This window comes from Chrysochloris asiatica, unplaced genomic scaffold, assembly GCF_000296735.1.
Source record: "Chrysochloris asiatica unplaced genomic scaffold, ChrAsi1.0 scaffold00051, whole genome shotgun sequence".
Classification (NCBI taxonomy): Eukaryota; Metazoa; Chordata; class Mammalia; order Afrosoricida; family Chrysochloridae; genus Chrysochloris; species Chrysochloris asiatica.
In genome coordinates, this window is record NW_006408569.1 from 693,130 (window position 1) to 706,771 (window position 13,642).

Consider the following 13,642-nt stretch of genomic DNA (forward strand, 5'->3'; position numbering starts at 1 on the left):
AAAGATAATGGGATTTTCCCACAAACTTTAAAAAGAACCCTTTTTATTGTGAATTGAGTGAAGGTTTGCAGAGTAGATCTTCAGTTATACATTCAATAAGTCATATGCTTCACTTCATCTCAATGATTGCCATCCCCTCCAAGTCACACCAGTTATCCCACTTCCTCTCTGGGATGCGTGTTTCCATTCCACCCTCCTTCCCAAACATTCTGAATGTTGTCCTCAGGTAAATGCTGCCCTTTTGATCTCAACATTCCAGGGTGTGCGCGCCTCACTAGTGTGGTTTCCACCCCCCCTCCGCTCCCCCCCCCACCCCCCCGTAGACCTATCTACTGCTTGGATGAAAAGGGGGCCATGGGAGTAATTCCATGACCTCAAGGGGGGTACCAAAGGTCACAGTCTGAGTTCCCCCAGTCTCTTTCTGACCAGAAAACTTGGCCGTTTTTTAAAATAGGTTTTGAGTTTCATTGCACATGCTAGCCCACTCTATCCGGGACCTTATATTATGGCCCTATCGGAATAGTTGGTAGCGGTAGTTGAGCACCATCTAGATTTTCTGGTCGCAGAGTTGCAGAGAGTGACGTTCGTGTGTTCCCGGTAGTCCCAATGGACAGTTGATTCCAAGTCTCTTCAATTTTCAATGCTCTTCCTTCCTCCACACAGGGAGAGCAATAGTTACACCTTAGATGGCTGCTGGTGTGCTTTTAAGATTCCACATGTCACTCACATTCCATGAACTCTGTGAAACCCTCTCATATTTTCACTGAAGCAGTCCTGGTGGTGAAGTGGCTAAGTGCTTGGCTACTAATCAAAAGGTTGGAGATTTGAACCCACCAGTTGCTTTGAGGGCAAAAGAGGAGGCAGTCTACTTCCATAAATTCGACTTCCAGTCTTGGGCTCCTAGGCGCAGCTCGATTCTGATCTACAGGGTAGGGTCACTATGAGTTGGGACCACATAACAGCAGTCAGTGGGTTTGGGTTTGGATTTCCATTTAATCAAGTATAATCTTTGGGAGACTCCTCACATATTTAGGGACCTGATAAGGTCAATTTGAGGGGTTAAGAGATGATGAAAAAATTCTGCAGTTTCATTTTTGAGTATCTTGAGTTCTGAAAGTATTGTATGATGTCAAATTGATTGTGTTGTGAACCTGCTTCAATGTAATCTATGTTATTTACCTCTGAAATTATGAGTTAAGGAAAATTAGGGGAAGGAAAACCAGATTCTTTCAACAGATTCAAATAAACCTTTCCTTTGAAGGTCACTGGGTAATTCACATTAACTATCTCACGCATTAATGATCTCATGCTCTGGAGTCCTGGCACTAAAGAATAAGACAAGGTCAGTGGTTCAAACTCACTAGCTGCTCCTTGGAAACCCTATACAGGGGTTGCTATGACTTGATGGCTGGATTTCGGGGTGTGTGTGTGTGTGTGTGTGTGTGTGTGTGTGTGTGTGTGTGGAAATCTGTATCAAAAATGTCCTCAGCACTGATTGCTAGTACTTTTGATGAACCTATCAGTGTGTACCACTATCTGTTTTGAGTGGACTTTTAATGAGGCCATCTCCTATGAGCTATGAATAAACTCACAATGATGGAAATCGTTATTTGGTACTTGTTCTACACAGTTTAGACTCCCTCTTTCTTAATTTTAACATAAAGGCACTTACCACCCTAACTTCTGGATTACTTAGCACCAAAACAATTTTGATGTACCAAGATGCTAATGTAAACAAGTTTCTTTTTAACATTTCTCTAAGCTAGTAAAGGAGTCCTGCTGTGGCATTCAGCCAGGTTGGTCTGAACTGCAAAGTCGGTGGTTCAAACTCACCAACTGCTCCTTGGAAACCTTATACAGGGTCGCAACTAACTTGACTACACTTAACAACAACAAGTAAAAGGAACTCTGATAGCATAGTGGGTTACAAATTGGACTGCTAACCCCAAGGTCATCAGTACAAATCTCCCAGAAAGATGAGGCTTTCTGCTCCCATAGAGATTGACAGTCTCAGAAAGTCCACACAGGGTCAACATGAGTCAGAACTGACTCCTGTCACCACTAAGCAAGTAAAACACTCACTCTTACTTAATCTATCTACACTTGTAAGGGAGTCCTGATGTGGCACTGTAGGATCAGCACTGGACTTCAAACCACAAGGTTGGCAGCTCAAACCCTGGAAACCCTGTACAGGGTCACTATGAGTCAGAATGGACTCAACAGCACTCAACAACAGCAACAACATAGTTGTAAGAGGACCCTCATATATAAGCTGGACAGAAACAGTCCTAATACAAGCACCTCCTAGGAAATATAAGGGTTGGTATTATATGAGCAAGAGGCTACCGCCCATTAATACAGGTATATCCCACTTTTCGGAAGTTTGCTTTACACCACTTGACTTTTACCAAAGACCTACATTACATTAATCCCTGTTTTCAGAAGCCAAAAGAAACCTCAAGATGATTTCGGCTGTTGTGAAAAAAGGTGACAAGTACAACTAGCAGGTCAGCATTTGACGGGAACCCTTAAAGAGGCAATGAGCACCCCAAGCATCAAGCCGCTGTATCTCTGCAGTTTACCTGTGAAAACTATGTGTTAGTGGGACTTTAGGGTTTATGTGTCATTTGGCATGATTTGGCAAGCTATTTTTTAGGTCTTGGAATGTTCAAAAATGTTTTCCATATAAATTAATAGTAAATGCTTCTTCACTTTACACCATTTTGGCTTATGAAAGGTTTCAAAGGAACTCTACTTTCGGACAGCAGGGGAAATCTGTACTTGAGAAATAGTTGTTTCTTTAAACAAAGAAACTTCAAAGAAACACTCAGTAAAAAAGAAATAGTGTATCAAATGGTCAAGTGGGGAGAGCTGTTACACAGTAAACATCTTTCTGGTATTCTCAAGCTTTCAGCCAAGATCCATCTGATACCAGCAACCATAGCCGTAGTTCCATGTCCTCTTCTGACTTTGGCTTGAATTTTTATTAGTTCCCTGTTGATGCGCTAATGCAGTTATTTTTGAATTATCTTCAGCAAAATGTTACTTGCATGTAGTATTAATGATATTATTCAATAATTTTCACATTCTGTTAGAGCAACTTTCTTTGGAACGGACACAAATATGGGTGTCTTCCAGTTGGTTGGCAAGGTAGCTGCCTTCCAAATTTCTTGGCAGAAACAAGTGAGAACTTCCAGTGTTGCATCCTGTTTGTTGAAATATCTTAATTGGGATTCTATGAACTCTTGAAGCCTTGTGTTTTGCCAATGCCTTCAGTGTAGCTAGGACTTCCTCTTCCGCTGTCGTTGGTTCTTGATCACATGCTACCTCCTGAAATGGCTGAACATCGATGGATTCTTTTTGTTACAGTGACTCCATACAGTCCCCTACATCTTCTTTTGGTACTTCCTGTCATTCAATGTTCTGTTCATAGAATCCTTCAGTATGACAACTTGAGGCTTGACTTTCTTCTTTAGTTCTTTCAACTTGAGAAATATTGAGTGTATTCCTCCCCTTTTAGTTTTCTAATTCCAGGTCTTTACACATTTCATTATAATACTTTACTTTTATCGTCTCAAGCTACCCTTTGAAATCTTCTGTTCAGCTCTTTTACATGATGATTTCTTCAACTTTGGCTACTCTACATTCAAGAGCAACTTTCAGAGTCCCTTCTGACTTCTGTTTTGGTCATTTTTTCTTTTCTGTCTCTTTAATGACCTTTTGCTTTCCTGGTAGAAGCCCATTTCAAAATCATTTTCTATGAAGTCTTCTGCTGCCTCAGACTGAATTGTGGACCTCTTTTCCAGCTTTCCTTTGACACTGTTTCCATGATTCTAAGACTATATAATATTTAGGTTTGTATCCAAACTACCTAGCAGTGTGCTCAGTTAAGTATTCGATATAGGGACATATATAGACACCATAAGGAGCTCTAGTAGTGTAGTGGTTACGAATCATGCTGCTAACCTCAGGGTCAGCAGTTCAAAAGTACCAGCTGTTCCTCAGGATAAAGATGAAGCTTTCTGCTCCTGTGAAGATTTACAGACTTGGAAACCCTGTACAGGATCGCTATGAGTTGGAACCGAGTCCACAGCACATAACAACAACATAGACACTATACTGTATGGGGTGTTGACCACTATAATATGTATGACACAATATAATGAGACAACACGGGGGAGTGGTGGTTAAAGAAACATGAAAACCCTCTTTGTCTCGTCCATCCTAAGGAAATAACCAACCTATGTTTTCCCTTTAGATTTCTCTCCTCCCTTTTCATGCTATTGCAGCCACAAACACAAAACCAATGATTAACAAAACCAAGAATTTCACATTATACCATGACTTCCCTGGCCAACTTACACCTAGCTCATCATCATCACTATTATCCAATTGAAGCCCTTCTCCAAATTCAACAAATAATTAGTAAGTTGCTACTTATTCATTAGAACTTTACTGAACACAAATGAGACATTAAGAGATACACCACGTGTTTCCCATGCCTTCTTGTTAAGCATCATGGAGTTGGTTCTGACTCAAACCAACTCTGCATAGGGGTTCCAAGGAGCAGTGGATGGGTTTGAAGCACCAGCCTTGCAATTGGCAGTCGAGTGCTTAATTTACAGTGCCACGCCAGGACTCCTTTCCATGCTTTATCCCTGACTTAACTGGCAAAGAGAATACAGTCTATTCTCTCAGACTTCGTAAAACAGTGGGAAGAAAGGCATGCAAAAGCGTAACAAATACAATGCCTATGTGGTAAATTCTACGGCAGAAGCGAACTTTGGAGTTTGATTTGGACCTCAAAAGCAGAACTTTTCTTTTTAACCGTGGTTTAGATGAAAGTTGACAGAACAAGTAAGTTTTCCATTCAATAATTTATACACATTTGGTTTCCTGTGTATTGGTTGTAACCCCATCGATTGTAACAGCACTCTTCCTCCGGCCTCTTGGGTTCCCCATTTCCACGAGTCCTTCTTGCCTTCTGAGCTTCGTTTTGGTCTCATTGTTCTGAGTACTGTCTTCCTCCCTGGGGTTATTATTCAGTTTTTAAGCCTACTGTTTGACTAAAAGTCGCTCCTTGGAGGTAGGTTCAGTTCCAGGCCTGAAGAGTATCAAGGTCACCATCTTATGGGTCTTATGGGTCAGAAGGAGAACTTTGAACAGGCTGATGATGCACAGCAGTGGGAAGAGGAGAGGATGTCGGGAAACTAAGAGGAGACTAGAGTTGTGGGATGACCTGGAGTGAGTAGAGGGAGGGAGAAATGATGAGATCAAGATGGAAAAGGTAGGTTAAGACACACCGTTGGAGTATCAGGCTGAGGCCTTTGGCTATTATTATGCATTCAACACGAAAACCTTAAAGGTCTGAGTCAGCTCTCTGAGTCAGCAGAGATCAAGGATTCATCAGCAGCAGACAGAGGAATTGGAGAGAAAGAATGTATACAGAGTAGCATTCAAAAAGAAAAGACGGCAACATTATCCTAGAAATAGAATCAATGTGACTGATGGGGAATAACGGAGCTGAAGGTCAAGGATTCTGAAAGAAAAAGAAAGGTTTCAGGGTGGGGAGATGCTGAGTACTGACTTAGACAAGCTGAACTGCCTACAGGACATCTGTGGAAAGCAGACAAGCAGACAAGCGGGTTACCATCCTCATACTACACTTTCCAGTCAACTGTCTATCACTTGTCTTCAGAAAAATCTTGCTTTGCTCTTAATCCATATAACTACCTACCAGAATTGCAATTCCTATGTAACATTTAAAGATCCTCCCCTCAACTCACTCAATCCATTACTGCCTGTCTCATTGACCTGCGTCTGGTATGGCTAACCTATTTCCCAGACTCACCTTGCCATCACTACCTAAATGGGTGAGATGTCCCAAACAGAAGGACAGAAAGGTATATACAATACACTCTCAAAAGTAGATCCTGTCTTTCTCTGGGGTACTAAGCACTCCACTGGTGCTGAGTAAATAACAGAGCAAAGAAAAGAAGTGTAGACGTGGCTCTTTTCTTTTTAAAGCAACAGATACTATCTTGAGAGTCAAAGAGAATCGGAACATCTTCCATAGGATGGACACTGGGTGTTGGTTCTTAGGAACTCACAAGATAATGCTCTTAACAGAACATATTAAGAGGTGTCAGATTATGTCCTAAATTCAGTACTATTTTCATTTCTATTAAAAAAACTACTAAGCTCTAATAATGATACATTTAGTGTGATTTTTGGTGGGGTACAGTCTAGTATAAGCTAATAATGAGGTTACATTATACAAAAGTTCTGGCTTTGGTGTCAGCTGACCCTAGAGTCTATCACAGCTATGCCACTTACAGCAGTATGAACAGACATGTTACTTAATGTCTCTTAGCCTGTTTTCTCATCTGCAAAGTGAGAACAGTTACCGCCCCCCCCCCATAGATTAATGGTAAAGATTAGATGTTGTTGTTGTTAAGTGCCAAGGAGCAGCTGGTGAATTTGAACTGCCGACCTTGCGGTTCAAACCAACTTTGCAGTTCAGCGCCACACCAGGGCTCCAAATAAGATCATGTATTTAAAGCACTTAGCCCAGTATTTAGTAAATATTAAATGTTCATCAAATATTGGCTGTTTTTTACCACTTAGGATAAGCACTGGACTGCTAACCGTTAGGGGTTCAAACCAAACAGCACCTCCGTGGAAACCCTCTACAGGACCACTGTGAGTTGGAACCGACTTGATAGCATTTACCAAGAACACTACTACTAGGAAAAGCAGGAAAAATTCTGAGAGAATTTAATGTGAGTAAAATTATTTAGTCTGAAAAAGGGAAATTTTAAAAAGTGATGTGAAGATAGTCATCAAATTCATGAAAGATTATTCATTTTAATAAGGGACAAAACAAACACTGCCCTTAATGGAAGGAGACAGATCTAGAATTCATGGCTTTAAATGAAGAGAGATTTGAGTTCTATATAAGGATGAACTTCAAGACTGTGAAGAGAGTTATACAATACTGGCTCTATTTTAGGTTACTTGGGTGGAATCACAGTTCCTTCATATACTTCAGAATTGTGCAAACAAATATCTTAGATGACTTGTAGCTCATTTTTTCTGGTGTAAGGAAACTAAAGGAAATCGTCTTCAGAACGCTCCCTCTTCTTGAAGTGTTAAGTGCCTTTGTTCGTTGTTGTTAAAGTCCAGTCAGTTCTGACTCATAGCGACCCTGTATAGGGTTTCCAAGGAGTGGCTGGTGGGTTTGAACCACCGACCTTGCGGTCGAGCGCTTGTCCTATAGCGTCACACCAGGACTCCAATAGTGACCCTGTGTAGGGTTTCTGAGGAGCACCTGGTGAGCTTAAACCGCCAACCTTGTGGTTCAGACCGACCTTGAGTGCTTAGTAGCATTCGATACTCTCTGACACAGACACCAATTAGAACATTAACTATCTGATGTTGGTGTGGCACTGCAGGATAATACACTGGACTGCAAGGTCAATTTGAACTGCAAGGTCAGCAGTTCAAACTAAACAACAGGTACTCTGAATAATCTCACCGTCTAGTTGTATCCAGAAATGTGTTCTTCCAATGTCACCTTAAACTAAATTGAAAAATTGAAGATAACTCATAATTTTACCCATGAACTTGCACGTCTTGATCTCCATATCGCTTCAGTAGGAACTGGAAACCACTCTGGAAGCTATATCTATCTGTCTAAACTGTAAAAACTGGGCTTTAAAGTAATAAAAGCCTAATACTCTGGCAGAATCTTCCTGGTCCATGTTGCTGCAATAGATTTAATGATGAAAGAAAAGACATCTCTTTTACTTTGTCATTAAGTCTACACCTCCTGGTCCACTGAGACCTCCCATCCTCACAAGACTGACGCATCTGGTCACCTATACACTGTCACCTCAAGTGCCAGCCTCTTCTCACTAGACTTTTCTCTAAGGCAAGTGAGCCCCTTTGGAGCCAACACGGATACACATTGAAATCTGTCTTGGAAGCACTCAGAGGCTAGTCGATGATTTTTCGTGGGTATTCATGACCTACTTTTCACCTAGAAACCCAGATGAACAGGAGCCAGAGCAAACAGGCACACCGGATAAAATGCCTTAAACAGTCAATTAGGGAGGCTGATTATCTAGTTAATAGGGAGATTATCAGTTAGATAAAGCTCTTCACTTTTTTCCCCCCTTCTGATTTGATTTATGGCTCTTTTATTGCTTAAGCAATCTATGCACAGAAAAGGAAAGAAGAAAATGAGAATCTGGAATTTTGATTACTTTATAGCACTTCATGTAAAAAATAATATAATGGAAGGAGCAAAACTAAAGGCTGAAAGTGGATATAAATTTTTTCATGGTTGCATATATAAATGCTACCCGCATACCCCCTATATAAGTTATTTTAATTTTAAAATTTTGTGGGGAAAGGGAGGAAGTAAAATTATACACCCAGGGTTAGATTTTTTTGGCTTGTTCTGCTAGGTACCCACAGCCTCAAAACAGTTTCTGAATCACCTTTTCTAAGGTTAAGCTCCTTATATCTTTTATAGCACTGATTGATCCCATAACACTACTGTTGAATAAGTTATCATCTCTGCATTGTAGTTGGAGAAGAGGCAAAGATGTTAATGACTTGGCCAAGGCTATATAATGTATCAGTGGCAAGGTTATTATTTAAAGAAAAACCAACAAAAAAACAGGTCTCATGACTTTCCAGCCCAGCATGCTTTTTGTTAGCCTGACCCTTTTTCAATGATATTATCAGGATCTTAGTATTATTATTTACAAAGAAAAAGAACAAGAATTGCATTGGTGGCTACTACTGATCAAGTCCTAACTGTGTGTCAGGCTCCATGCTAAATCCTATGTATAACCTCTTTTAATTCTGGTAAATAACCTGTGAGACAAGTACTGTCATTATGTCCTTTTATAGGTGAGAGAAACATGGCTTAGAGAAGTCAGTAACTTGCCCCAAGTCATTGAGCTAGTTAAGTGTCGGAGCTGAGACTCAAACCCAAACCCAAGTCTATTCCTATAGCTTACGCTCGTAACTACTCCTTAGATCATGAAAGAAACATAAGCATTTATAATACACGACACTTGGGAAGAAAGTGAACTCCCTACACTATGACATTAAAAATTCACCGCAACAATTTATAATAGTGAAACTTGTACAAAGTTCTGATAGCTTCTTCACAAACAGGTACAAATAAATGAACTCTCCAGTGAATGGAGCAATACTGTTAGATGCATGTTACTGCTGCCTTTAAAACTAGACATTTGTTAACAGTATTTTACAGTTAGGCATCAAAACTGCTGCTGTGCTGATTACAGCAGCCTGCCAAGTGACAGAAAGTGCTAACAAGTCAGGATACAGATGCATTTTACAGGAATATCCATAATGCAGAGGGTAAAATACTAGAGCAGTCAGGTTTATAGCACAACCGCTTGCAAGTAAATAGCATTCGTTCTTTCTATTTGAACTTGTTTTTTAAGGACTAGGAAATAAAAACATACTGCTCTGGTTCAGAAAATATCAGTAAGCCATAGTAATATGAATAAATGAAAACTCCCAAATAAAAACCACACATATTTTATAAAATGGCAGTTTCTATTGCTATCTAGACTCCTGATGTGACCACTGTAGGATCAGCACTGGACTTTGAACCGTAAGGTCGGCAGTTCAAACCCACCAGCTGCTCCTCAGAAACCCTATACAGGGTTACTATGAGTCAGAACCGACTTGACAGCACTTAACAATTGCTGCCTACAGTTTGGTTGGTGTGGAAGATAACCATTTTACAACAGAAACAATGTGACCTCTGAATTCCCATTTATACTAAAACCGATACTAGCTATGGTTTGGAACTATTTCTTACTCTAAAACCCAATCTTCAGAGTTATCTTTGACTTGATAGTTCTGATACTAAATCCACTGTTGTAGATCTCAGGGACATAGCGATCCTATAGGACAGAGTAGAACTGCCCCACAGGGCTATGGTAGCATAGTGGGTTATGAGTTGGGCTGGTAACTGTAAGGTAAGCAGTTTGAATCTAGCAGCCCCACTCTGCGAGAGAAACACGAGTTTTTTTGCTCCTGTAAAGATTTATAGTTTGCCTTCTTTGATTGGTTGTTGGTGTAAGGGTTTCCGAGGCTATGAGTTGAAACTAACTCCATGGCACCTAAGTACCACCAACCAATCTTTATGGAAGCAGACTGCCATTATCTTTTACTTGTGGAGTGGCTGGAGGAGTTCAAACTGCTGACCTGGCTAGCAGCTGAGCACTTTAACCATGGAGCCACCAGGACTCACTTTTTAAATACTAGAGGACTACTTTATAAAATATATTGTCCCTGATCATCAAAATGGTAACTCCTGCCATCCCATAACCATTTCATCCCCAAACCATTATCTTAGATTCTCTGTGAAATATGAGATTACTCAGTGCCTAAGAACATCATTATATGTTCTATCAAACCCATCTTTACAGTACGACACACTTGTGGATGAAATTACAATAAAGAGATAAAGTGAGAAAAATGAAAATAAATCTTTCAGTTAATTAATAAACCATACTGTATCATGAATGCCAATTGAGATATTATTTTTCCAATAGAGCAATAGAATTAATATCTTGTCAATCATGTTTCTGATAGTGAAGACAACAACAGGAACATTACTCTATCTATCATAGCTTCGGAAAAACTCTGAAATTCACTGACAGATACCCAAAGTGCTGTGTTATACAGCTGATGTACAGCAAGTGTTACATTTTCTTCCTGAAATGGCAATATCATTTTCATCTGTGATGACATTAGTGACCTTATGATGGAAGATAAAAACAAATCAGAACGTAATTACGTGAGATGTAATTGAATGAAGACTTTAATACTCAAATGAAGCAAACTGCTTGTTTTCTAAGTAAACACAGTCTCCAAAAAGTCATTCTTCCAGGAAAAAAGGAAATAGAATAGTATGTACTACTGATTCACTCCTTTTTAGTTGAGTAGTAAATAAGTTAGACCCATGTTTGAATTTTGCTGACTCAGAAAATAGATTGCAATTTAAACATTATACCCATTTAATAATGCAAAACTCTCTTAAAACTAGCAATTTCTTCCTTACGAGTTTAATCATTTTTTATCATCAAGAGGCAAAAATACCGACTTACCAATTTTGTGCCTCTTTTTATTTCCTTTTGGACATCTTCAATAGAAAATCCACCAAGACTCTCATTATCAGAGTGTGATGATACCAAAGCAGATGAAAAGAGCTATAAATTACATTACAAAAAATTAAGGTTCGCACATAAGAAAATTAAGAGTAAAACAGTGAATAAGACAGTTACATGTAAAAGGACATTTCATAGTTAAAATACCATAGAATTAGCAATTAACAATTCCTTATAAAAATGTATGCCAAATCTCTCTGTTACTATTCAGGAAGGAATACTGATTTTCTAGCACTATGTGAGGAATCAGGTGTTACGGTGGCTGCCCATATACTTACCATACATTTATGGTGTGCTGCCACCTTCTGGTTTTCCGAGACTAGTAACTGTCCACATTCCTTATCTCTATTGGACTTACAAAAGCCACATTTGCGCTGTCTTGTAGGCCCCTTTTTCTGTTCAACTGAGCTTGACATGATTTAAAAATCGCCTTTAGAATTCCGCTTTCTAAGTATCAAAAAATGCTACAGAGAATAAGAAGGGCAACAAAATGGTTAATATCATTTTTAAACCAGGTAACATATATAAATCCATATAAGTTACTTAATATTTGATCTAAGTATGAATATAATCATTTTCAAATGGCTACTTATTATTTTAAAGTCAGTATTAAAACCTAAAATGCCTAAGAAAAAACACATGGAGATGATGAAATAAAATTTAAAGTACCTGGGAAAAGAAACTGCTCCCAAAATCAGGGAAATGTCAAATAACTGAAACTATCTTTGTGTGGCTAGGTGGAAAATGTACAATGTATAACATTAAATCATTAACTGCTAATACAATGTAAATTATTCTTTGTATATAAATTAAGTATCCCTTCAAGAAGACAAAGAAACAGATACCAAACAGCAGAGCACAAACTACTTAAAAGACTATTAGAACATCCAGAATGCACAACTCTGTAACTGGACAATTTCTTAAAATGCACACACTGATAAACCAACACAAGTACAATTAATGTATTTTTCCTAATTATGATTTTCTTAGTTTAAAATTTCATTTCCAGGTTCAAATCCATCATGTAATACAATTAAGTTTAGCTATTTATTTTCTCTTTCAAGTAAAGAAAGAAATCAGCTTCTAACAATAGTGTATTCACAACCAGATCTGATGACTTATAAAATAAACTAATTATCGGATAATGAGATTTAAATACTCCAAAAAGCTACTTATTAATTACAGTTGCACACTGATAGTGGTCTTTTAAAAACAGTAACTTCCATACTCAAATTTGGGACAATGTGCAAATAAAGGAAGTATTTTCTGAGTGATCCTTAAATTGCGTGAAATTATAATGACCGGTAGTATTATATAGAATCAAACGAAGGGAAGAAAAGCTCTCACATGGAAGATTTCAGGTTTAGATCATCCATCTCAACATGGATTCTTCAGAATACTAAACACCCTTCCAATTGGGTATCTGATTTGTGGAGGTCTCTGAAATCAACACAGCAAGCAAAACCTCAAATATTTATTTGAAAATAAATTAATTCAATTCCTTTTCTGTGCATTTAAACAGTTTCATAGCACTGTGTTGAAAACACGGACTTACTAACACTACATTGCAGCTAGTTCTGAGAAGGAAGCACTTGTTCACCGAGAATAACAGCAGCCACTGAATGCCTGCAAGGTAATATTTATAAACCAGTCAGCATTCTTCAATATACAAATCAGTATACTTAATATGTCAAGTGAAATCACAAAGAAGCAAGTCCTCTCATCAATGTATACCTTGTTGTTTCTTTTAAACTCAAAACTTCAAAGGCCCTGACAGTATGCCATCTTCCAAAAGGCACAGGAGACTTCACACTGCACTGGCTATAAACCATGAAACTGATTGAAAACAGGCAGCAAATACTTTTAGGATTAAAGAAGAAAAAAAAAGGGCATTAGCAGAGAAACAAAAGACACAAAAGGGGAAGTGTGTTTGCATTTGCTAAGGCAAGTGTGTGTTCAGCTGCTTAATCAAGAGCACAGCTACCAAAACCTCCAGAACCAACTATGCAAAATATAAAAACTCATAAATAGCACAAAAACTTGCGATTTGAAATCCAAATTAGTTGCCTCTACAACGATGCAATCAATAGTTGATGCTCTAAAACTACTGTGAATGCCTTCAGCATTTCTCTTGGTCAGCCTGGCCAGTTGAAAGGCTGGCACTTTATAAAGCTCATCTGGACATGCATCCTTAAGGTGTGATTTCCACATCATCCCAGCACAGGCTACAAAAGTGGTGTAAGATAAATAAGATTCCCAGAGAAGAAAATAACTTTTGACTCGTGAAAATAACTCTGAAAATTGTATCTAAAAAATTCTGACCACGTTGAACTTTGCCTTTCCATTTATAAACAGGTAAAGTGTCCTCATCCTGATTTTGAGAACCAGCCCAAGAGCCCCCAAACTAAAAGAGAAACAAG

At 38.8% G+C, this 13,642-nt stretch overlaps 1 protein-coding gene across 3 annotated transcripts in view; it reads right to left on the minus strand.

Annotated features, from left to right (window-relative positions):
- Positions 1–13,642, minus strand: part of PHF6 (PHD finger protein 6) — a 50,590-nt gene that overhangs the window by 34,771 nt on the left and 2,177 nt on the right. The window contains exons 1-2 of one of the 3 annotated variants that reach the window (XM_006862805.1): positions 11,501–11,662; positions 11,163–11,264 (exon numbers count right to left, since the gene is read on the minus strand). In XM_006862805.1, coding sequence (XP_006862867.1) covers positions 11,163–11,264; positions 11,501–11,638 — 240 coding nt within the window. In that variant the 5' untranslated portion in view covers positions 11,639–11,662. Of the gene's footprint in view, positions 1–11,162; positions 11,265–11,500; positions 11,687–13,642 lie in introns of those variants that run through there. The other 2 variants (XM_006862803.1, XM_006862804.1) reach the window with 2 other exon arrangements.